The sequence below is a fragment of the Phyllobates terribilis genome, unplaced genomic scaffold, assembly GCF_046119375.1.
Source record: "Phyllobates terribilis strain yellow unplaced genomic scaffold, ASM4611937v1 Scaffold_5__5_contigs__length_657084704, whole genome shotgun sequence".
NCBI lineage: Eukaryota > Metazoa > Chordata > Amphibia > Anura > Dendrobatidae > Phyllobates > Phyllobates terribilis.
In genome coordinates this window covers 67,391,244-67,415,019 of record NW_027362765.1, presented here as the reverse complement: position 1 = coordinate 67,415,019, position 23,776 = coordinate 67,391,244, and the positions used below count along the sequence as shown (strand labels likewise).

The 23,776-nt window shown below is 43.9% G+C and overlaps 1 protein-coding gene across 3 annotated transcripts in view; it reads right to left on the bottom strand.

The window, feature by feature from the left end:
- Positions 1-20,989, bottom strand: part of LOC141270743 (uncharacterized) — a 93,783-nt gene extending 72,794 nt beyond the window's left edge. Inside the window, exons 1-3 of one of the 3 annotated variants that reach the window (XM_073680845.1) lie at positions 20,683-20,989; positions 18,350-18,410; positions 15,363-15,625 (exon numbers count right to left, since the gene is read on the bottom strand). Coding sequence is in view for 1 of the 3 variants with exons in the window: in XM_073680847.1 (XP_073536948.1) it covers positions 15,363-15,384 (22 nt within the window). In the remaining 2 variants the exon portion in view is untranslated. The remainder of the gene's footprint in view (positions 1-15,362; positions 15,626-18,349; positions 18,411-20,682) is intronic. The other 2 variants (XM_073680847.1, XM_073680846.1) reach the window with 2 other exon arrangements.
- Between the last annotated feature and the right edge of the window lie 2,787 nt (positions 20,990-23,776).

Genomic DNA, 23,776 nt, shown 5'->3' with positions numbered 1-23,776 from the left:
TCACCAGCAGTATCTGTTTTAGTTAAAGAATGGACGAAGCTCTACCTCAGTGAAGACGGTATCCTGTATCGTAAAGGAGGACAAAACCGACAGTTGGTACTATCCAGAGTATTCCGTAGGTTGGTCTTCAAAGAACTCCATGAAAACATGGGACACCTGGGAGTGGAAAGGACAACCAACTTGATTCGTGAACGTTTCTTCTGGCCGTACATGCAGAGATATTGAGAGGTACGTGACCAGGGAGTGTGGCTGTCTGAAAGGTAAATGTCCCAACACATCAACCCGGGCACCTATGGGCAACATCCAAACTACGTATCTGTTTGAGATGGTCTCAATAGACTTTCTAGATCTCGAGACGTGCAAGGGTGGTTACGAATACATCTTGGTGGTTATGGACCATTTTACTCGATTTGCTCAAGCATATGCCACCATCAATAAAGCGGGTCGAACAGCAGCAGAGAACATCTTCAATGATTTTGCTTTGAGGCTTGGGTTCCCTACGGGGTTACACCACAACCAAGGAAGAGAATTTGAGAACCAGCTCTTTGCCAAGCTAGGAAAGTACTGTAGAATTCAGAGATCCCACAAAACACCCTATCACGCAGAGGGTAATGATGGACAAGTGGAACATTTTAACCGGACATTATTGTCAATGTTGCGCACTTTAATAGCTTACGAGAAGAAAGACTGGAAGAGTTCTTTGTCAAAAGTGGTACATGCCTATAACTGTACAAAGAGCGATGCAACGGGTTACTCACCCTTCTTCCTATTGTATGGACGATCGCCAAGACTGCCAATCGACATCATGTTCGATACTCCGGTGTCAGAGACTTACAGAAAGTATCCGAAGTACGTTCGGAAATGGAAGGAACGGATGGCAGAGGCATACAACATAGTGTCCAAAGTGTTACGCAAGGACAGAGCAAGAGTAAGGAGTACTATGATCGAAAAGGTTATGGAGCAGAATTGGCACCGGGAAGCCGGGTGCTAGTCAAGAACGTATGTGAGAAATGTGGTCATGGAAAACTTTGTCCGTACTGGGAAGACAAGGGGTATGTGGTTGTAAAGAGGAAAGTCGATGACAGTCCAGTGTATGAAATCCGATTGGAAAGAGGGGAAAAGAAAACCAGAATAGTCCATCGGAATTTATTACAACACTGTGATAATCTCCCACCACAACAAGACTTCCCAGAAGCAGACCAACATCGACAGAGATCGACTAAGAGACCACCACAGATTGAAGCTCCGGTGGTGGATAGTGACCTTGAAAGTTCCGATGAAGAGCACACCGTTGTATTTCTCGGACTGGCAAGGAGAGGGATGTACCATCCTCAGGAGAGTGAACTAAGTCCCGAGGCTCCAGAGTTTGTACCAAGGAGTACAGATGAAGTCCAATTCAGATATGATGATCGAACACCGGTACCTGAAGAGACCGATCGACACTCAGGAGGAACGGAATTACCAGACTGTGCGGAAACAGGTGATTAAGGAGAAGTACAGGAACTTACAGAAGCAGCTCCAAGTGCATCTGAGGAAGCACGGGAAATGAGTGTGGCAGAAGAAACTCCTGTGACCGAAGAACCCGTGGTATCTGAGGAACAACCCACCAGGAGGATGTCGGCTCGAGAAGTGAGGAGGCCCGTGATGCTGACGTTTGAGACACTTGGTGAACCGAGTCAAGTGCCAAGGACTGTCGACTGGAAACAGGTATCTCTGCCTACGGACCAGGTAAGCCCCCTGGAGTGGTATTCACCACCGAGAGGCAGTATGGAAGATGTTGCCTGGTGGAAAGACTTGTTTTCATGCTTTGATTTTCCTTAAAAAACTTTGTAGAAACAAAGAATTGTTAAGGCCTAGTGAAAGAGAGCTGGTTGAAGACATAAGAAAAGCTCCAGCTGAAGAGACGCTAATTGTGTTAATTGTTTATTTCTTCCAGGAGTACTACAAGAAAAAGGTCGTAGAATAGGTTGTTATAAATGTTAAAAAATGTTATGCCAACTTGTGTATATAAAGTTACTCAACTTTCACCACTGTCTCAGAATTGGTCAGATTGACCAATTAAGCGAATGACATTCAAAAAGGAGGGAAGAGTGTGACATGCAGAAGTAGTGTTGTTGCTTCAAAAACATCCAGCAACTGTTACAAATAACACAAGCATAGGAGACAGGAAGTGTTGTGTTTCAGAAGCATCCAGCAACTAGAGGGGTTAACACAATCACAGGAGACAGGGAGTGTTTTAGCAGAGCAAGGAATTGTATCACAAGGATCATCTCCCTCCTCAAACCCTCCCCCCTCCATCTCCATGCAGGATAAAGAATGCTGTGTACTATTGTGTCCTTGTGTAGGAAAAGCCTGTGGTTGTGTAGGCATAGAAGTGTGCTGCTAAGAGATCTAATCTATGCTGTCCTTTGGAAGTGCATTTGAGCTGTAGGTTGGATTACTGAAGGGGAAAAAAAAACAAAAAAACTCTTTAAATCTTCTTCCTTAGCTGACTGTGACCGGAGCGTAAGTGCAAACGGAAGTAAGTGTGTGACTTGTTTTTTCAGTGACTTTGGATTCAGGGAGTTTGGAAGGGAGGAATTTGGACTGAATTGCTGTCTGTATTTTATTAATTCTTTATATTTCTTTTTACTTAACATTTCTGTCTAGTGCAATCCCCATTAGGAAATGAGCTCCATTATTGACAAGGCTATCCAGTGTGCATCTTCCCACATGTATGCAATCCTTGAACAGACGGTCATGGGTGCATACTGCTGTGCGAGATGTGAGCATGCTGTGCGTTTGGAAGCCCAGGTACTGGATCTAAATGAGCAGCTGGCAACACAGAGCTCCATTGACAATATGGAAAGGAGTCTGCTACTCACTGAGCAGCTGCTCACTGGGGTAGATGTGGGGGAGGGTGGTAGTAGGGAGCTTCAGGACAGTGAGGCAGCTAGCTGAGTGACAGTTAGAAGGGGGTAGAGGGAAGAGTGCCAGGGAGGCTAGTCCTGATCTGGTACACCCCAATAAGTTTGCAAAGTTGGCAGATGAGGGCAGTGTCAGTACAGGGGCAACACTGCTGCAGCAAGGCATGTCCTCTGAAAGCCAGAGGAGTGTAAGCTCCAGTAAGGGGGAAAATAGGAGAGCAGGGAAGGCCAGGCAGGTGTTGGTAGTGGGGGACTCAATTATTAGGGGAACAGATAGGGCAATCTGTCACAAAGACAGGGATCATCGAACAGTGTGCTGCCTACCTGGCGCTCGAGTCCGCCACATCGCTGATCGGGTTGACAGATTACTGGGAGGGGCTGGTGAGGACCCAGTGGTCATGGTGCACATTGGCACAAATGACAAAGTTAGAGGTAGGTGGAAAGTCCTTAACCCCTTTAAAGCCCATGACGTACTAATACGCGTCTGTGCCCTGGGACTTAAGAGCCTGACCCGTATTAGTACGTCATCGCGATCGCGCGCGCACACAGGCTGTGCGGACGCGATCGCCGCCGGGTGTCAGCTGATTGTCACAGCTGACACCCGGTACTATGTGCAGGGAGCGGTCCCGCACCGCTCCCGGCACATTAACGCCCGCAAAGCTGCGATAGAAGTCGATCGCAGCATTGCAGTGGCTAAGGAGAGGTGATCGCAATACTCACATCCTCTTCCGGCCTCCAGCGCTGTCTGCCACAGCTTCCCGGGTGTTGCCATGACGACCCGATGTCGTCATGACAACATCCGGGTCACCAGACAGCAGGAAGATTGTTTGGTCATGCGCAGTGCATGACCAAACAATCTTCTCACTGTGCAGCGCTGACTGCCTGCATGGCACAGGGATGGTGCTCCATCCCTATGCTATGCAGGCGATCAGAATAAAAAAAGTGAAAGTCCCAGAGTGGGACAAAGTAAAAAAAAAAATAAAATTTTTTTTTAAAAATTGAAAAAATATTTTAAAAAAATAAATAAATAATCCACCAAAAATAAAAATATAACGTACCCATCAATAAATATTATGAAAAATGACAAACAATAAAAGCACACATATTTGGTATCGCCGCGTCCATAACGACCTGACCTATAAAACTGTCCCACTAGTTAATCCCTTCAGTAAACACGGTAAAAAAATTAAATAAAAAACGAAGCAAAAAACAAAGCTTTATCATCATACCGCCAAACAAAAAATGGAATAACACGCGATCAAAAAGACGAATATAAATAAAATTGGTACCGCTGAAAACAAGCCACCATACAGCTCCATCATCCGAAAAATCAAAAAGTTATAGCTCTCAGAATAAAGCGATGCAAAAAAATAATTTTTTCTATAAAATAGCTTTTATTGTGTAAAAGCGCCAAAACATAGAAAAACAATATAAATGTGGTACCGCTGTAAACGTACTGACCCGAAGAATAAAGCTGCCTTATCAATTTTACCACACGCGGAGTAGAATAAAAAAAATGTAAAAAAAAAACCAATTCCTGAATTGTTGGTTTTTGTTTATTCTGCCTCCCAAAAGCTGGAATAGAAAGCGATCAAACAATGTCACGTGCCTGAAAATGGCACCAATAAAAACGTCAACTCATCCCGCAAAAAACAAGCCATCACATGACTCTGTCGGCCAAAATATAAAAAAATTATAGCTCGCAAAATATGGCGATGCAAAAACTAGATTTTAGAAAATATGTGTCTTTTAGTGTGTGACAGCTGTCAATCATAAAAACCCGATATCATTCTGGTATCTCTGTAGTCGCACCGACCCGAAGAATAAGGTCGTCTAATCACTTATACCGTACTAGGAACGGCGTAAAAAATAAACACTAGGGCTGGGGTTGGGGTTAGGGTTGTGCTAATGTTAGGATTGGGGTTAGGGTTTTTTTTTTTTTTCAAAACTAAAAAAAAAAAAAAAAAGATGACGATATGGCAACTAGTGTTGAACGCAAGTGCTCGCTACCTGAGTTTGCATCGGGTGCTCGGTTATGCATTGAGTATCGCGGGTGCTCGAGTCTCCACCCCATATGCTTCGCGGCCAAAAAAACCTCACGGGGATTGCCTGCCATGCACGAGCAATCACCGCATGTTTTTTTTGGGGTGTCTAATAACCGTGAAACATGCGGGCGGGGACTCGAGCATTTCACTTGAGCACCCGTGATACATGGTGCATACCTGAGTACCCGATGCAAACTCAAGTAGCGAGCACTTGCGCTCAAGACTAATGACAACTTATTCAATATGATGACCTAATGTCATCAACTTCTGTGTCATACCTCTGGGTTCAAAATGTTCATTATACCCCTTGATAAAATCCTTGAGGGGTGTAATTTCCAAAATGGGGTCACTTGTGGGGGGTTTCAACTATTTAGGCACATCAGGGGCTCTCCAAACGCGACATGGCGTCCGCTCTCGATTCCAGACGATTTTGCGTTCAAAAAGTCACACAGTGCTCCTTCCCTTCTGAACTCTGCCGTGCGCCCAAACACTGTATTTTCCCCACATATGGGGTATTGGCGTACTCAGGAGAAATTGCACAAAGGTTTTTGGGGTCCATTTTCTACTCTTACCCTTGTGAAAATAAAAAAATTGGGGCTAAAACATCATTTTTGTGGAAAAGTTTGATTTTTTTATTTTCACGGCTCCATGTTATAAACTTCTGTAAAGGACTTGGCGGTTCAAGGTGCTCCCCACACATCTAGATAAGTTCCCTGAGGAGTGTAGTTTCCAAAATGGTGTCACTTGTGGGGGGTTTCCACTGTTTAGGCACATCAGGGGCTCCCCAAATGCAACATGGCGTCCGCTAATTATTCAAGCAAATTTTACATTCAAAAAGTAAAATGGCGCTCCTTCCCTTCCGAACCCTGACGTGCACCCAAACAGTGGTTTTCCCCCACATATGGGGCATCTGCTTACTCAGGAGAAACTGCACAACAAATTTTGGGGTCCATTTTTTCCTGTTACCCCTGCGAAAATAAAAAAAATTGGGTCTAAAGTAACATTTTTGTGAAAAAAGTTAAATGTTCATTTTTTTCTTCCACATTCCAAAAATTCCTGTGAAGCACCTGAAGGGTTAATAAAGTTCTTGAATGTGGTTTTGAGCACCTTGAGGGGAGCAGTTTTTAGAATGGTGTCACTTTTGGGTATTTTCTGTCATAAAGACCCCTCAGAGTGACTTTAAATATGATGTGGTCCCTAAAAAAATGGTTTTGTAGATTTTGTTGGAAAAATGAGAAATCTCTGGTCAAGTTTTAACCCTTATAGCTCCCCAATAAAAAAAAATTTGGTTCCAAAATTGTGCTGATGTAAAGTAGGCATGTGAGAAATGTTATTTATTAACTATTTTGTGTGACACATCTCTCTGATTTAAGGGCATAAAATTTCAAATTTGGAAAATTGCTAAATTTTCACAATTTTCGCCAAATTTCTGTTTTTTTTCACAAATAAACGCAAGTGATATAGAAGAAATTTTACCACTATCATGAAGTATAATATGTCACGAAAAAACAATCTCAGAATCATAGGGATCCATTGAAGCGTTCCAGAGTAATTACCTCATAAAGTGACAGTGGTCAGAATTGTAAAAATTGGCCTGGTCATTAACGTGCAAACCACCTTGGGTTGTAAAGGGGTTAAAGATGATTTCAGGGAATTAGGCTGCAAGCTTAAAGCAAGGACCTCCAAGGTGATATTCTCTGAAATACTGCCTGTACCACATGCCACGCCAGAGAGGCAACGGGAGATTAGGGAGATAAATAAGTGGCTCAGGAATTGGTGTAGGAAGGAGGGGTTTGGGTTCCTGGAGAACTGGGCCGACTTCTCAGTTGGCTACAGGTTCTACGCTATGGACGGGCTGAACCTCAATGGGGAGGGTGCAGCTGTGCTGGGGGAGAAAATGGCTAGAAGGTTGGAGGAGTGTTTAAACTAGGGATTGGGGGGAGGGTATTCATTTTATAGGTGGGGTAGATAGTGCAGATAGTGACCTGAGCACAAATAAAGAAATTGGGGTGGGGTTAGAACAGTCAATATAGTAAGAAGGAATAGAGGTACAGAGAGATACATAAAATGCATGTACACTAATGCCAGAAGCCTCACCAACAAAATGGAGGAATCAGAAATAATTTTGTTGGAAAATAATTATGACATGGTGGGGATATCTGAGACATGGCTGGACGAGAGCCATGACTGGGCAGTTAATTTACAGGGGTATAGTCTGTTCAGAAAATGACTGTACAAACAAGCGAGGTGGGGGGGGGGGTGTTTATATGTAAAATCATCCTTAAAACCCATCTTGCGTGAGAATATATGTGAATCTAATGAAAATGTAGAGTCCCTGTGGGTGGAAATAAGGGGAGGAGGAAAAAAAATAATAAATTACTGATAGGGGTTTGTTATAAATCTCCAAAAATAATGGAAGCAGTGGAGAATATCCTCATGAAGCAAATAGATGAAGCAGCGACTCAAAGAGAAGTCATTATTATGGGGGACTTAAACTACCCTGAAATACATTGGGGAACAGAAACCTGTAGTTCAAGCAAAGGTAATAGATTTTTGACAACTATGAGAGACAATTACCTTTCACAACTGGTTCAGGACCCAACAAGAAGGGGGGCACTGCTAAACCTAATATTAACCAACTGGCCAGACCGCATATCAAATATACGAGTTGGGGGGTCACTTGGGTAATAGTGATCACAAAATAATAAGTTTTCATGTATCCTTTAATAAGATGTGTAGTACAGGGGTTACAAGGACACTAAATTTCAGGAAGGCAAATTTCCAACGGTTGAGAGATGATCTTAGTGCAATAAACTGGGACGATATCCTGAGACATAAAACTACACAAAGCAAATGGGAGACATTTATTAGCATCCTGAATAGGACCTGTGCACAATATATACCCTATGGGAATAAACATGGTAGAAATGCTAGTGGAGGAAACCACTATAGCTAAATAGAACTGTAAGGGGGGGCAATAAGTGACAAAAAGAAAGCATTTAGAGAACTAAAGCAAATAGGTAGTGATGAGGTATTAAATAAATACAGAAAATTAAATAAATTCCGTAAAAACCAAATCAAGGCAGCAAGGATTGAGACAGAGAGACTCATTGCCCAAGAAAGTAAAAATAATCCCAAAATATTCTTTAACTACATAAATAGTAACAAATGATAGTGTTGGCCCCCTTAAAAATAGTCTGGGTGAAATGGTGGATGAGGAAAAAGCCAATATGCTAAATGATTTTTTTTCAACAGTATTTACACAAGAAAATGGCATGACAGAAAACATGATCAGTGATAACAAAAATTCTCCATTAAATGTCACTTGCTTAACCCAGCAGGAAGTACGGCGGCGTCTAAAAATCACTAAAGTTGACAAATCCCCGGGCCCGGATGGGATACACCCGCGAGTACTGCAGGAATTAAGTAAAGTCATAGATAGACCATTATTTTTAATCTTTAAAGATTCCATAACAACAGGGTTTGTACCAGAAGACTGGCGTATAGCAAATGTGGTGCCAATATTCAAAAAGGGGACAAAAACTTTACTTGGAAATTATAGGCCGGTAAGCTTAACCTCTACTGTGGGTAAAATCCTGGAGGGTTTCCTAAGAGATGCTATACTAGAGTATCTGAAGAGGAATAACCTCATGACCCAATATCAACATGGGTTTACGAGGAACCGTTCCTGTCAAACTAATCTGATCAGCTTTTATGAGGAGGCAAGTTCCGGACTAGACCAAGGAAATGCAGTGGATGTTGTGTATATGGACTTTTCAAAAGCTTTTGATACAGTTCCACACAAAAGGTTGATACATAAAATGAGAACAATGGGGATAGGGGAAAATATATGTATGTGGGTTAAGAACTGGCTCAATGTTAGGAAACAAAGGGTGGTTATTAACGGAACACACTCAGACTGGGTCACAGTTAACAGTGGGGTACCACAGGGGTCAGTATTGGGCCCACTTCTTTTTAACATATTTATTAATGACCTTGTAGGGGGCATACAGAGTAGTATTTCAATATTTGCAGATGACACTAAATTCTGCAGGGTAATCAATACAGAGGAGGACAATTTTATATTACAGGAGGATCTATGTAAACTAGAAGCTTGGGCTGATAAATGGCAAATGAGCTTTAATGGGGATAAATGTAAGGTAATGCACTGTGAGAGAAAAAAATCCATCTTGTTTGTCTGTGGTATCCATTTTGTTTTCACTCTTATGTAATGGTCGTCAGGTAACACTGATGGGCAGTGAGGTTTCATATTACTATTCACTCCCCTAAGGTTACTATTGGTTCATAGGTCAGAGGGAACTATTCCTTTGTCTCTGACCCTATTTAAAGTGCCACATGTGCTAATAAAGCAAAAGTCTTTTCTAGTACACCATACAAGGCTGTGCTGTATTGATTTCCCGAGGTCTCGTAAAACAAATCTTATTAAAGCTGTGTGCCCACGATGCGTTGTTCAAGCGTTTACGCTGCGGAACTTCCGCAGCGCAAACGCTTGGGAAACGCTTGGTAAACCTTCCCCCATGGTCTCAAATGCAATTCCGCACTTTCAATGCCCATGCTGCGGATTTTTCCGCAGCGTTTGTGCTGCGCTCAAAAATCCACAGAATGTCCATTAATTTTGCGCAAGCGCTGCGTTTTTGCCGCCATTGACTTGCATTAGAACGCGCCAATTCCGCAAGACTGCATCTGTACTTGCGTAATTGGCGCGTTCTAATGTGTGGATGGTACCCGGGTGTGGAGGACAGGAGATTCTCCTCCACACCCAGGTACCATTAAAAGCTGTAAAAAAAAGAATAAAATAAAAAATAAAGATTATATTCACCTTCCGACGGCCCCCAGACTCCTTCTCTGTGCTTGCGGGCAGATCTGTAGGACCTGCGCTGACGTCACAGTCATGTGACGGCAGGTCCTTCAGTACAGAGCACCGCGATCTGCCGGCAGCCAGCACAGGAGCGCAGCAAGTCTCGGGGGTCATCGGAAGGCAAGTATAGGTTTAATTTTTTTATTTTTAACCATTCTCTCGGGTCACACTATATAAATCCATGCTGTTTGCATGGATTTATATAGTGTGACCTAGTTGTCAAGCACTTTCCAAGTGATGCTAAAATCGATTGGATAGCGCTTGACACCCGCATGCGTAAATGCATGTGAAGAACGCTTCATTTCCGCATGTCCCTGGCATGAAAAACGCATGTACAATCCGCATGCATTTTTTTCTGCCAGGGAGATGCAGAAACGCTCAGGAAAAAAACCTGATAATTTCGGCATCGTGGGCACATAGCCTAATTTGGAGTTCGGAAGGCATAGAAGAGAGCGTATTTCGCTCACAGAATTTGGTGCCGAAAAGTCCCGGGACTAGATGCGCATTATACCATCCGAATCTAGAGTGAGGAGAACTCTCCAGTAAAAGTGAATTCAAATGCTGCAGCATAAGGTAAGAAGCTTATTCTTACAATTGTATTTCACTTTTACTGTGACCTGGTTCACCTCCAATCCGGGTGAGTTATTTTTGCAAATAATAGTCTAGTCCAAGAACTAGGAAGAGTTACCTATGCCTTTTTGAACTGTGTGCATGTGATCTGATCAGTGCTTGAGTGTGATATTGTGGTACTTGTACTTAGAGGATTGTTGGAATTGCTGCATCTTGTTTGACTGCGGAGACTGTTTAACTCAGCAGGAAGGGTATCTTAAAGACCATTTACTGGGTTTATTGTAGTATCTGTGGCTAAGTGCCGGACTACAGAATAATAGGATGTGTGCATGTGTGGCCTGCCTATTGGACCCGTGGCTTTGTGCCTATTGTTGATATTGTGCTAGCACCGATTTTGAGGCAAGTATGGGAAACTTGTCGAGTAAATGGACCCAATGGAAAGACAGCAAAAAGTAGAATGTTCAGATAACGTGAAGGCAAGGATGCCATAACGGATAGTAAAAGAATGTTGAAATGACTGAAATTCCTCACAGGGGGTCTGGTCCATATGTGTTCAGGAAGAAGGCTGAGCAGTTAAAGAATGTTGGCTCTGGAAGTAATTAGTGCAGAAAGTGTGAGAAAACCACTATAAGTAAAAGTATTGTGTGAATGCTTTTAACAATGGACTGAATGGACTTAATGAGACAGAATTAACAGTACCTCCTCCTTATAATGGACCAGGACGTTGGACATGTACAGTATGTAAGATACAGTATTTGGGATGGAAAAATAACTGTTCAAATTGCAAGACAACTAAATCTAAATTAAATTCCCCAAATGCTCCTATTCTACCAGTTATAACAAAGACGCATGTGATAGCTGGAGCTGATAATGCACCTCCTCCCCCAGAGCTAATTACATGGGACGGGGAGGGGGAAGAGAGCAGTGAGAGGAGAGGACTGATAGAGAGTACCCTCACATACCAATGACCAGTACTCCTCACACATGAGGCATGGCCCCCCTCACAAGGAGACTATAAAGGAATACAAGCCTTGGAGCCCCAGTGAACTGTTAGCTATGATGAAACCACTTCCTGACCCTGATGAGAAGCCTGTTCCTTTCTCTAGACAAATTCAACAGATACAGATACATACAATTGTACATGGCAGGATTTAGAATCATTAGTAGACTGCACATTTTATAAAGCAAGAGACAGGACCGTCAAAAGACTATCTGATTGACAGACCTGGAACAGAATATTTACAGACATTAGAGTCAGGGGAAGACTACTGTAAGATGTTGCAGCGTTGGGCATTGACAAAACAGAGAGAACAATCTATATCTTTAAATGACATCACTCAGGAAAAAGATGAGACTGTAGGAAAATGTTTTGCCCGTTTACAGATGACTTGGACAGATATGGGATATTTACCAGGGGACACTCTTAATATACGTATATTGGGAGATGCTTTTGTGGATGGGTTAACGAAATCAATTAGAGAGGGACTTGTAAAACATGCACCCAGAGTGGAGGGGGAATGACCCAAAGGATTTGTTACAAGTAGCCAAAGGGGTGGAATAAGAGTTGATCCAAACTCGCAGAACAAAGAGTAAGTTTTTTTCCTTACCATAGAAAAAGGTGTGTGTGTGTGGGGGGGGGGGGGGGGGACAGGAATGCAGCAGCCCCCACTCACATAGCAGATAGCCGGGAATTACTTTTTCCCTTTATCCTAATTATTGAAAACCACTAGATAAAAAATATGACAGAAATTCAAATTTTAGAGGTTCTATTTCAATAATTAAAATGAACTCCAGGCACATTTGTACATTTTTATTTTTTTCCTTAATAGATACTGGGCAGCCAGGTCTGTATGCAATTAATGTTTTTCTTTGAGAAATCATCAAAGCATTTTATGGCGATTTACTTAGACAATGCATTCTTTTCCGTGCCTCTGCATCCAGACTGCCTATATTTATTTATTTTTCATTTTTCCTTGGTCATGAACAATTTACATGGGTAGTGCTATCACAAGGTGCTCAAAATTCAGCGATAATGTCTACTTTTGCAATGTTTTCTCATTTTTAAAATTTGTTGACTCCTCCATATTTGGAGGTTGTGATGTTTTAGTTTAGAGTATGTGGACGATTTATTACTTTGTCCTGATCAAGTCTCATGTCAGGAGTCGTCTATCTCACTTTTGTGTTCCCTAGCAGAACGTGCATGTAAGTCCTCTAAAAGAAACCACAGGTTTATCACCAGAAGGTAGTCTTCTTAGGACATGGCATGTCACAATGCACCAGACATTTCACAGAGGAAAGAAAGGTCACAAAATAGCAGCTTGCATTACCCAAAACCACGGACAACTACAAAGACAAGTGGCCTACTACTCAGCTATGCTGGATCCTGTTGCCAGAGGTGCACCCTCTTGTGTTAGAGCCATTTCTGAGGCTCAAGACATGATTGAAAAGGCCACAGAAATAGTTCTTGATTACAAGGTCACACTTTACACTCAACATGACATTCATGGTGGCCTCAGTCAGGTACATCCTAGGCACATTTCAATGACCCAGCAACTTCGACTTTAATGTGTCCTCCTCATTCCCCCAAATGTAGAACTCAAACGACGTACAGTTTTGAATCCAGTTACGCTTCTGCCATTGGATTCAAAAAGGGGGGAAAGATGGGGAAAAGGGACTATTTTTACATTCTCTGACAGAGGAGGAAATAGCCGAAATACATACACCCCATGATTGTGTAGCTCTGATGTAGCAAGAGACGGCAGGGTTTGAACATGTCTCAAATGAACCCATTGCTAATGCAAATTTTGAGTTTTTTTTGTAGATGGATCCAAATGCCAAGATGTTGGTTGGTTCTATACTGGATACGCTGTGGTCACACAACATGAGGTAATAAAAGCTGAACCACTCCCTCCTCACCTATCGGCACAGGAGGCAGAGCTGAAGGCACTCACTGAGGCGTGTACAGCGGCAAAGGCCAAGATGGCCAAATGTGTGTGTAGATAGTAGATCTTGCCTAAAGTCACATGAAAAACCTATAAAACCACAGAGAGCGTAAGGGCCCTGATGAAGGCTCTCCTGTTACCAACTAACCTTGGCATAGTGAGAATAAAGCTCATACTCGAGCTCACACCAATGAAGCCAGAGGAAATGCTCGTGTGGATGCCGCCGCCAAGGAAGCAGCAAAGAGGCTGAGAGTTGGGAGTCTAGAGCGGTACAGACCGTGACCTCAGTGGCACCTGTCACTCCTAATATTCTTAAATCCCTGCAGAAACAGGCAGTTCAACAGGAAAAGGAGTGGGAGACGCAGGGAGCCAAGCTGACTGAGGAAGGTTTGTGGAAAAAGGGCAGTAAGCTCTGCCTGCCGCGAGCTCTTTACTCAGTGACGGCCCAGGTAACCCACGGACTAACAGATTTGTCTAAAACAGCTATGTGTGCTTTGGTAGACAAGGTATGGGTGGTACCAAGGTCCAGTACCCAGGCACACACAGTCTTGTATGACGTGTGCACAACAACGTAGGGAAAGCTGTGAAGACCCCACAGAAACACACCTCTCATCCGCTCTACCCGTTCCAGAGATTGCAGATTGAATATATACAACTACCATGAGTAGGAGTATATGAGTTCGTGCTTGTGTGTGTTGATCTCTTTTCAGGTTGACCTGAGGCATATCCGGTGCAGAAAGCTACAGCAAAGATTACTGCTCAAAAACTCATGAAGGAGGTGGTATGTAGATATGGGGTTCCTGAAGGGATAGAGGTACGCATTTCACTGGAGAGATCATGAGAGAGATCTTAAAGTCTTTGGGGATTGATCAGGCTTTACACACACCTTACCATCCACACAGTAGTGGGAAGGTGGAAAGACTGAATAAGACATTAAAGTTAAAGATTCAGAAGGCAAAAGAGGAAACCGGCAAACCATGGACCGAATGCTTGCCTCCAGCTCTTTTCTCAATAACGTACACTCCAGGTAGAAAAACAGGTCTCTCTCCATATGAGGTACTTTTTGGTTTAGTAGCTAGAACAGGGTCATATTTCCCACAGTCACTTCAGATGAAGAATGACAGCCTGAAAAACTGGCATCTTGTCACTGCAGACAGGGATTTCCAGGTGGGAGTGGGAAACCCATTGATTACTTACCGCCGGGGACCAAATTTGAAAGACAAGCTTGTAAAGAATTGCATAGAGGGTAACTCGGCGAGGAATTGGTTAAATAAATCAGTAATCACGGGCAATCACAAATGTGGTACGTGTAATTTTTGCAATTTTCATGAGAATGCCCGGCAAATAGAACTTGGAAGGGTACACCATGTGATCAGGGATCTGATTACATGTAGAACCAAATTCACGGTTTATGCAATTTTTTGCCCGTGTAGAAGGTTCTATATAGGCAAAACAATTAGACCCCTGTTCACACGGTTCAGAGAGCATTTCAATTCAACCCTTCAGGGAAGGGCTCTAAAAGGTTAATAGAGCATATCTGCACTGAGCATAGGGGTAATCCTGAAGTCATGCGCTTCATAGGATTAGAAAAAGTGGAATTGCCACGCAAGGGAGGAAACCACAATAGGATCCTCTTACAGAGGGAGGCGAAATGGATCCTCCGAACTAATGCCCAGGGACCCTTCGGCTTAAACGACAAGCTAGACATGGCAGTCGTTTTATGATGGTTCCATGAATCATTTGTAAAAAATTTTTTTAAAACAATTGTTTTTAATTTTGTATTTTTTGTTGTAACATTTTGTATGGCTGTTTGGTCCAGGGGGTGGGGTCAGGAGTATTTTAACCCCTGCACACCCCCATAACCATATGCCTGGACCCGTGGAAGCGTGATAGACACTCGAAACGGCCGTCGTCCGCAAAAGGTGCCACTTCCCTGCATTTTTAATGGAAATGGAATAAAAGAAGATTTTATTACATCAGTGTGCCACCTCGCTTTCTTCATGTATGAATTGTGACTTACTTGTTTCTGGAGGGAGTTGCATCCGATGGTAAGATTGATTGCTCCAGCTGATGAGGTCGAGCTTCTGGAGTCTCTGCACAAGGACTGAATCGCTGCAGTGCTGGTTGCCTGTGCATTTGGACTTTTCTTATTGAATCCGTGCACGCAGATGTCCGTAGACATGGAGACTCAGCAGAACCAGGATTTAAATGCCGACCCAGATAGACAGCATATGCATTCAAACGGAATTGAAGCAGGACGTGAAGGTGCGGCAACCTTTTTTTCTGAATGTAACGACAAAGAAGATATTCAGGTACTGAGCACTAAAACTATTGAATACAAAATGTCTAACTTGTCTAACCCGTTTAACAGGAGTGCAATGGCAAGTCTGTCTTAAAAAACTTGAAAGCAAACTGATACCTCTGCAGTCTGAAATTAAACAGTGCAAAAAGGATAAGTTTGTATGGGACAAAGCAGATTTTGAGATCTCAAAGCCTGGAGACTGGGTGGTCCTAAAAAGACAAGTCAGAAAAAGCCTTGATCCAATATTTGATGGGCCATTCCAAGTTTTTCTGACCACAGCAACTTTGGTGAAGTTTGAGGGAACTATAAACGAGCCACTCCACAAGCAGAACGATGACCTTTATGCCAGTTCTAATGGGGATAGTGGTGGTATTGCCTCTAGCAAAGACATTAAATGAGGTTCTGAATGATGACTGGGATAATAAATTTATTAGACATCACCAAGTACTTTTAAAAGACATGGACACGAGTACATTACCAAAAGACTGTTGGATTTGCACTCACAGCCCTGTGAGCTCTAATACTATGCCTTATTAAGCCATTCCAGTGACTTTGAAAGAAATGTTCTATTTGAATAACCGCACTTTTCCCACTAAGCTAGATAACAACCGGAAAGAGAGAGCTGTAGGTTTGCCTGTAGCTGAATGGGTGACTCAGCCGTGGGTGTTGTTCAACAGGTGTGGTCTGCCTCTAAGACAGACAGGAATGCCTTGGGCTTCTAGTCGTGTTGACATCTCCTGTTATCTGAACTTCACCTCTTGCAGCTGCATCCAGATAAGATCCAGAGAAGTCGCTTTCTCTACAGCTGAGTATTTTGAGTGTAATGGGTCTGCTACTGACATCACACAGTGTGTAGCGGTCGAGGCCACGCTCAATCCTGAGCTTCACTGTGTAAACGTCACCTTGGAAAGACTGATATCAGGTATTATGTCAAATGACACTCAGTATCAGGAAGAAATGATGGACATATTAAGTTTCACCTTATGGTCTAAATGGATTGCTAGGCTATTCAATAACACTGTTATGGGAGCACCAGAGAGTTTGTACATTGTATGTGGACATCAGGCCTACAAGTGGTTACCTAATAACTTCACAGGGGTCTGCACACTGGTCTTCCTGATCCCATCAACCTTTATAGTGCCTCACACCAGAGTAAATGTTAAAGCAATCCCTATACACACATTATACAGACGAGCTGCAGACAACAATCCCAGACCCAATGGTAAACCTCATTTTGTAGAAATGGGGGTGGCAAATAAGATTGTGAGCAGCGTATTAATTTACCCATTCATAACGCAGATGTAGGATAAGCTGGTAGAGGCGACTGATTATCTAGATGACCAGATCTTCCAGGTGCTTGATGTCCTTAATGCATCTAATATAATACAGAAGCGGCTGATTGTAGTCACTGACAACACACCATAGTGCTGGACTACTTGACCGCTAAGGAAGGAGGGATGTGTCAGATCATCGGTTCCGCATGTTGTCATTACATCGACGTTATGGGAAATCTCCAGGTTAGGACAGATATACAGAAGATACCAGAGATAAGGGATAAGTGGTTACAGGAACATGACGCAAACAAGGACTCGTGGTGGGAGAAACATTCTCTTTCCTGAATCCCACCAATTGGTTCAAGGGTCTAGGTGGGGGCTCTCAGGGATTATACATACATGTATGCAATTATTATTATTCTACTTGTTGATATACAGTATGTAGCCGTAAAAGCGCTGATCTATGTTACACCTAAGTTACTCAGGTCTATATGTAAGAAAACCGCGTCACAGAACCCCTGATTGTATACTATGGACCCCAGACAAGAAAAGATCCATTGTTGTGATAAAATTATAGGTGTTTAGGTAGGGAACTCAGGTGAAGTAGGTAGGAAAGTCCAGAGGACGCGACTAGCGAGCTCCTATATACCTACTGAGATGCCATAATTGGTAACAAAAGGGGGGAAATGTGAGAGAAAAGAATCCATCTTGTTTGTCTGTGGTATCCATTTAGTTTTCACTCTTATTTAATGGTCATCAGGTAACACTGATGGGCAGTGAGATTTCACATTACTATTCACTCCCCTAAGGTTACTATTGGTTCATAGGTCAGAGGGAACTATTCCTTTGTCTCTGACCCTATTTAAAGTGCCACATGTGCTAATAAAGCAGAAGTCTTTTCTAGTACACCATACAAGGCTGTGCTGTAATGATTTCCCGAAGGCTCGTAAAACAAATCTTATTAATTTCGAGTTCGGAAGGCATAGAAGAGAGCGTATTTCGCTCACATGCACTTGGGCAGAGGAAATAAAATGTATAATTATATGCTTAATTGTAAAACACTGGGCAAAACTGTCACTGAAAAAGACCTGGGTGTATTGGTGGACGACAAGCTCACGTTTGGTGGCCAGTGTCAGGCAGCTGCTGCAAAGGCAAATAAAATAATGGGATGTATTAAAAGAGGCATAGATGCTCATGAGGAGAACATAACCACACTTAGAATACTGTGTACAGTTCTGGTCTCCGGTGTATAAGAAAGACCTAGCTGAACTAGAGCGGGTGCAGAGAAGAGCGACCAAGGTTATTAGAGGACTGAGGGGTCTGCAATACCAAGACAGGTTATTACACTTGGGGTTATTTACTGTGGAAAAAAGAAGGCTTAGGGGTGATCTTATTACTATGTACAAGTATATGAGGGGACAGTACAAAGACCTTTCTACTGATCCTTTTTAGTCTGAGGCCAGAGACGGGGACAAGGGGGCATCTTCTGCGTCTGGAGGAAAGAAGGTTTAATTATAATCACAGAAGTGAATAATTTACTGTAAGAGCAGTGAGACTATGGAACTCTCTGCCGCATGATGTTGTAATGAGTGATTCACTACTAAAATGTAAGAAGGGCATGGATGAATTCTTAAAAAGTATAATATTACAGGTTATATATACTAGATTCCCCGATAGGGTGTTGATCCAGGGAACTAGTCTGATTGCCGTATGGAGTCAGGAAGAAATTTTTTTCCCCAATGTGGAGCTTAGTGTTTGCCACATGGGTTTTTTTTTTGCCTTCCTCTGGATCAACAAGTTAGGCTATGGGTTGAACTAGATGGACTTAGTCTTCCTTCAACCTTAAAACTATGTATGCTGATTTATGCTACTGAAGAGACTGTAATACAGTGCCTTGTGAAGAAACTACTATATTGTTACTGGAGCCGGTTGCTCAAGAAACTCAGACTGTACTGTAATGAAGATTGTTGCTGTAATATCCTTGAATTGCACTGGCAGTGCTTCAGATTAAATTCCACTGTTAAACTGTTGAAAAAGAGTAGTCAGATGTGTCTGGTCAGCAAATGAATCTATCGTGTGACTGAGAGAAGTTGCCGCCTATGGTCGCCCTGAGTAACGGTTCCCCAGGATTCCAAAAAATTCATGAATCCTGTCTCGCCCTATATAAACTTAGCGGCGTGCGTGTAACATTTCCCTGAGGACTGAGTCCTGTCCCCTATATCATACAGTCCCTGCTCCCTCATTACAGGTCACCAATGCAGACTCCTAGTGCTTCCCCCAGGACTGAGTCCTGTCCCCTCTATCACACAGTCCCTGCTCCCTCATTACCGGTCCCCAGTGCAGAGTCCTGGTGCTTCCCCCCAGGACTGAGTCCTGTCCCCTCTATCACACAGTCCCTGCTCCCTCATTACCGGTCCCCAGTGTAGAGTCCCGGTGCTTCCCCCAGGACTGAGTCCTGTCCTCTCTATCACACAGTCCCTGCTCCCTCATTACCAGTCCCCAGTGTAGAGTCCCGGTGCTTCCCCCAGGACTGAGTCCTGTCCTCTCTATCACACAGTCCCTGCTCCCTCATTACCGGTCCCCAGTGCAGAGTCCCGGTGCTTCCCCCCAGGACTGAGTCCTGTCCCCTCTATCACACAGTCCCTGCTCCCTCATTACCGGTCCCCAGTGTAGAGTCCCGGTGCTTCCCCCAGGACTGAGTCCTGTCCCCTCTATCACACAGTCCCTGCTCCCTCATTACCGGTCTCCAGTGCAGAGTCCCGGTGCTTCCCCCAGGACTGAGTCCTGTCCCCTCTATCACATAGTCCCTGCTCCCTCATTACCGGTCTCCAGTGCAGAGTCCCGATGCTTCCCCCAGGACTGAGTCCTGTCCCCTCTATCACACAGTCCCTGCTCCCTCATTACCGGTCTCCAGTGTAGAGTCCCGGTGCTTCCCCCAGGACTGAGTCCTGTCCCCTCTATCACACAGTCCCTGCTCCCTCATTACCGGTCTCCAGTGTAGAGTCCCGGTGCTTCCCCCAGGACTGAGTCCTGTCCCCTCTATCACACAGTCCCTGCTCCCTCATTACCGGTCCCCAGTGTAGAGTCCCGGTGCTTCCCCCAGGACTGAGTCCTGTCCCCTCTATCACACAGTCCCTGCTCCCTCATTACCGGTCCCCAGTGTAGAGTCCCGGTGCTTCCCCCAGGACTGAGTCCTGTCCCCTCTATCACACAGTCCCTGCTCCCTCATTACCGGTCCCCAGTGTAGAGTCCCGGTGCTTCCCCCAGGACTGAGTCCTGTCCCCTCTATCACACAGTCCCTGCTCCCTCATTACCGGTCCCCAGTGTAGAGTCCCGGTGCTTCCTCCAGGACTGAGTCCTGTCCCCTCTATCACACAGTCCCTGCTCCCTCATTACTGGTCCCCAGTGTAGAGTCCCGGTGCTTCCCCCAGGACTGAGTCCTGTCCCCTCTATCACACAGTCCCTGCTCCCTCATTACTGGTCCCCAGTGTAGAGTCCCGGTGCTTCCTCCAGGACTGAGTCCTGTCCCCTCTATCACACAGTCCCTGCTCCCTCATTACCGGTCCCCAGTGTAGAGTCCCGGTGCTTCCCCCAGGACTGAGTCCTGTCCCCTCTATCACACAGTCCCTGCTCCCTCATTACCGGTCCCCAGTGTAGAGTCCCGGTGCTTCCCCCAGGACTGAGTCCTGTCCCCTCTATCACACAGTCCCTGCTCCCTCATTACCGGTCCCCAGTGTAGACTTCTCCTCAGATTCAGCTCTTACCTGTGGCCGCTTCCTACACAGAAAACCGTTCACTTCCTACAAGCCCCATCCTGCTCCTCCCCCATGTGATTGATCACATGACTGTGACATCATCACAGGTCCTGGAAGCCGAACTGCAAAGGTTCCCAGAATAGAAAGAGGGATAAACTCTGCTCAGCTCCGGGAAATGTCTCTTCCCCGCCTACCGCCCCCAGCCACAGACACAGACATTTCAATTTCTCTCTCCCCCAGTAGGAGGAGATGTCGGAGGGGGCATGAGGGCAGTGAGGGGCATTCAGGAGACGCCCGAGACTGCATGGCAGAGACCCAAATCCAGGAGACTGTCCGCCGTATCCGGGGCTGTTCTCCGTATCCGGGGGCTGTCCTCCGTATCCGGGGGGCTGTTCTCCGTATCCGGGGGGCTGTCCTCCGTATCCGGGGGGCTGTCCTCCGTATCTGGGGGGCTGTCCTCCGTATCCGGGGGGCTGTCCTCCGTATCCGGGGGGCTGTCCGCTGTTACAGGACTGTCCGCTGTATCGGGGACAGTTGGGACCTCTTGGTTATTTGTGACCATTCACAGTCGGAGCATAGAACTTTCTCGTTATTACACAATCTTCTCTATATGACATCGGGCTTTATGTGTCTGTAAGGCCGTGTTCGCACCTTGCATATATACTGTGTTTCTTTATTTCTGCAGGTCTCCGCAGCCAACTGCACAATAACAATCTCCTCTGGTTATTACATTCTCGCTGCACTTTTTAGGCCTTTTCTCGTTATTTGATGCAGTTTTGATGCAGATGTGAAGCTGCGGTTTTAATGTTTTTTCTATCACAGAAAAACCCTTTTATTTTGCACCTAAAATATCTGCAATTTTTTACATTAGTTCTTTTCAGGCTCCACATAGACAATTATATAGAAGGAAAAAAACACAAAAACCGCAGAGTTCAGCAAAGTCTTTGGACGCACAATAATGAGAAGTTTTCATGAAATCACATTTAATTTGCTTGGACAGTTTAACACAGCAGAATTTCTGTGCAAAACAGCATTAGAAAAAAAGCACAACTTTTACGCTACATGTGAACACGGCCTATATGTCAAAGCAAAGTGGATGTGATTTCATGAGATCTGCGCTCACTGTGGTCTACAGACGCTGCTGAACTCTACGGCTTTGGTGCATATTTTTCTCTATAAGCTTTGTGAGTGCAGGAGTTATACTTTATTGACCTTGACTCCATGTTGATTTTTGTACGTGTATCTTCTGCTTACCAGAATGGAGTTTGAGCCAGCATGTGTGTGTGAAATAAGGAGTCTTTGGAATGTCTTTGTCTAAAGTCTTAGAAAAAACACATATGGAAGAAAACGAAACTAGAAAGTGAGATATTCCTAAAGTCAGAAAGCTGAGTGTAGATAGAATTACTTTTAGCCAATGAGATGTATGTATGCTAATGTCAGCACATATGTAGATAAGCTGAGCCAATTATATTGTTACCATGTATGACTATAACAAGCTATACAAGTGACCTATTGTGTAATAAAGACAGATCTGCCCTGATGCTCAAATGTATCAGTCGTGACTCTTCCGTGCACGTATTTGAATTTTACAATTTAATTTGGAACAGGCACAACGTCTCAGAACGTCTCACATTATGTGGCGACGACAGCTTCTATGTGGAGCCTGGAAAAAAAAACAAATGTAAAAATCCACTGTTGATTTTTTAAGAATAGAAATAAAACTTTCCTGTGCTATTAAAAATGCTTTAAAATCCTGATTCACATCTTGACCAAAAACGCATCAAATAGGAAAAGGCATAAAAATGCAGCAATAATGCAACAACACAGGTCTGCAAGGGTAAATTTGTTAGAAAAGTAAGAGGTGATTTTTATATACTTTCGATCGCTGAAAATATTGAAAAAATTCCATCACGTACAGTTTTTTCACAAACACTGACTCCATGGGCTTTCTCTTGCACCATACTTGGACCCCTTTTCGTTACCTTTGGTGATTGATTTTGGTGTCATTAGATTGGTTAGAAATTAATAGATACTGTGCTGTGATTGGCTGCTGTGGACAGAGATTTTCTTATTCCAGCTTCCAAGGAGTGTGGTGGTGTCCATATCATATCTTGCATTTTACCTCAGCAGTATAAGAAATGAAAACTGCGCTGTAATTGGTTGTTATGGGCAGTAAAGACAGATTTTTTGTAGTCACATTTCATAACAGTGTGGTGATGTCCATAGCAACAAATCAGAGCACAGCTTTCATTTTACCAGCAGTATAAGAACTGGAAGCTGCACTGTGATTGGTTACTATGAGGAGCAAAGGCAGATTTTCTTTTAGACACTGTTCATAAGATTGTGGTGGTGCGCTTACCACGATACTTTTAGTATATAGTGATTGTGGTGCATTAAGCTTCTGTTTCTCACAACATAATTGTAATTCACCCGACAACTTTTGCTACATTTGCAGTTGTTTTTTAGTGAAGAAACAATGAAAGAACATTACGGACTTCATTAGAAAAGTGTATTATGCGTACTTTGGTGTAAAAGTACTGCTACCAAGAACTGCTAAAATTAATAGGATAACTACCAAGAAATAAAAGTCCAGGCCCAGATGATCTCACATCTAAATTTTATAAATCCATTTTCCGAGCTACTAACCCCCCTGATTATAAAAGTCTTTAACCCCTTTCTGACGTGGTCAGGAATAGTATGTCGCACTGGCCCGGGCCTATTGGACCAGGTACGTGCTATTACGCGCAATCTTTAATGCGGTCCCGCAACCACAATCGCTGTGATTCATTGTTCTGAATTGAACAGCCAATCACAGCACTTTTCACTGTTACATGCAATCAGATTGCCTGAAACAGTGATGTGCAGCCTAGGATCAGCACTCCTAGGAGCACTGAACCTAGGCTGTTGCCTAGCAATGCCAACCCTGGCACCAACCAGCTCTGATTGTAATCTGCGATCGCACCAATCAATCTCACCAATCAGCGCGACCGCGCAGTGACCGGCCTGTGACCTGCCTGTCACCGCCCCATGACCCCCTATGATATCGGCCCCAGCCGGCTCTGATTGGAGCGCTCGATGATGACATCAATTGCACCAATCAGAG